The 2299-nt window shown below is 39.4% G+C and overlaps 1 protein-coding gene and 1 long non-coding RNA gene across 2 annotated transcripts; both read left to right on the forward strand.

Moving 5' to 3' along the window:
• Nucleotides 1–630: 630 nt before the first annotated feature.
• On the forward strand, nucleotides 631–1094 carry LOC146391655 (uncharacterized). The gene is made up of 3 exons (XR_014799211.1): nucleotides 631–734; nucleotides 838–898; nucleotides 1000–1094. It is a non-coding gene; the product is annotated as an uncharacterized LOC146391655 (long non-coding RNA).
• A 110-nt stretch (nucleotides 1095–1204) lies between these two features.
• Nucleotides 1205–2031, forward strand: LOC146391656 (uncharacterized; the record flags this gene model as incomplete). Its single annotated transcript, XM_084922884.1, has 1 exon — nucleotides 1205–2031. A coding segment is annotated over one exon (786 nt), but the record flags the coding sequence as incomplete, so codon positions are not given.
• Between the last annotated feature and the right edge of the window lie 268 nt (nucleotides 2032–2299).

The following is a 2299-nucleotide window of genomic DNA, read 5'->3' on the forward strand; positions in this document are numbered from 1 at the left end:
TTGCAGTCAAGTGAATTCACAGATAACACACACCAATCAGTTAAACTGCAGGAATGTCTTAAAGACATAAAGACCTGGATGGCCTCTGATTTTCTGCTTCTAAATTCAGATAAAACTGAGGTTATTGTACTCGGCCCTGAAAATCTTAGAAATATGGTATCTAACCAGGTTGGTTAGATACCATATTAACGTGGTTGGCTTATTAATGCATTAACAACGTGCACACGTTAACTTGCTGACGGAGATTTTGCGCGTTAATGCGGTTATGGCGTTAACGTCATTTTAACAAGATTAACACTGACAGCACTACTACAAACCCATCAGGATATGTGACACTTTGTTTTTACTGCATTTCAACAGTTTGAAGAATTTGATGCCGTTTTAAAAGCTGACAACCTGAGAATCAATTTAAGTAACAATGAGTAATCTCTTATTTTTTTTGACAGGTGTTGTTCAACATACCCATATATAATACTGTGGAGATCTGCTAGTATCCTCCTGGTTACAGGGCTCAGGTAAGACCCAGATCCATCCAAACCAAAACTGAGATAAAATATCAGGTGATTTCTGAGGACTTGAGAGTGATGCTGATTAAATGTCTCCTTTTATTTTTAGATTTCAATGATGATGGAGTTCCTCAGACTTCAGAAGGAAAACCAAATACCATCGAGCCTCACTGCAGAAGATATGGGAGATCTTTTGGTGGAGAGGAGCAAAGAGACAGTCAGAGTGCAGTGAGTTACTGTGACACCTACAGACCATCCACCTCACACCTGAAACTGTTTGTGCTGAAGTGTAAATGCTGAGAGAAAACCTCTCTTTTGTTTTCTTTTGAAGACTTTGGGAGTTTGAATTGGAGGGTTTGGAAGAAACAGAAGCCAAATCTCTTCTGAAACTGGTAAGACTAGAAAACTTTTAGTCACTTGGAGATCTTTTTTTTTCATGATGATCACATAACCTCTCAACAAAACTGCAATGTAAACATGCTTTCTGTTTCAGGTGTGGGCAGTGAACATAATAAATAAAATGAGGGACATCAAGTTTCAAGCCTGGATGCTGCTGGGATTTCCAGAGGCCATACCTCCTGAATTTCAGTGAGTCACCTCTGACATACAATCATTAACAGTCCAGCTACAGTGTTTCAATATTTCTGTGATTCTTTAAATAGGTGTAAAAGATCATTCTTATAACTTTATTCTGCAGAACACCTAAGCTCCTCAGCAATGTCAGGAAGTACATTGACCTCCTTAAAGAGAGGCAGCAGGACGCACAAACCTCCAAACTGCTCACTGCTCCAGATGTGGTGATAGAGGTGGTTCCCCGTGTCCTGCATGGCTTCTGGGAGCTTCCTCCTCACTCCCTACTGAACATGGCCTCCCAGAGATTGAGCATTCTCTCCACCAGTGTGACAAAGGCCACTTTGGATCGAGTGTCCAAATCTCTCCCAACAATGGAAAACCAGGACATCTTCTCAAGGTCCATCAGAGATGGCATGGTGCACAGTATCCTGTCTGAAGTCAGAGAGAAATATTCAGAAAAGATTCTGCTGAACAAAATTGCAAACTTTGCACCAGAGCTGCTCAGAACAATTGCTGATGTAGCAAAGAAGAGCATATGCCAGATCTTCCAGCCCACTTGTGAAAGTCCAGTAGTACCTGCTGTTCTTCCAACTAAAGGACCTCATTCTGAAGGTCTGCCGAAGTCACATGTTCTTCCTACTAAAGAACCTCCGTTTGAAAGTTCACAAATGGCTGATGTTCTTCTTACTGAAGAACCTGCTTCCAAAATTCTGGCAAAGTCTGATGATCTTCCTAGTGAGGAACTCCCTTCTGTAAGTCTATCCATGTCTGAGCCAGTTGTCTCTATTACTAATAATTCAGAGAAGTCTGACAACATTCAAATAAAGGAGAAAAAGAAGAAAAGAAACGGCTTCTTCCAAAAATTCAGAGCTCTGTGCTGTTGTTGCCTCAGAACCCAAGAAACTGACTGACTTTGAGAATCACACCTGTTTGTTCTAACTCTCCAAAATCAAATAAAATCACTAATCAACATTTTTGATTAGTCTGCATCTATGATTAAAGAATATTTTTCCTTCAGATGTTTCTAAGAGTCTCGTAGGGTTCTCAAAATACATCCACAAGTCCAACAATTGTTAACATATTAGTGTTATTATTTTTAAGAGAATCTGAACTTATTCTTACTCTTAACATATCAACAACAGTAACTGAAACCTGGAAATTAAAAAAAAATCCCAACAATTATTAACATTGCTTTACATCTTTGTTTTTAAGGGTCCAGA

This window comes from Perissodus microlepis, chromosome 3 (genome assembly GCF_051167445.1).
Source record: "Perissodus microlepis isolate ML-2025 ecotype Zambia chromosome 3, ASM5116744v1, whole genome shotgun sequence".
Taxonomy (NCBI): domain Eukaryota; kingdom Metazoa; phylum Chordata; class Actinopteri; order Cichliformes; family Cichlidae; genus Perissodus; species Perissodus microlepis.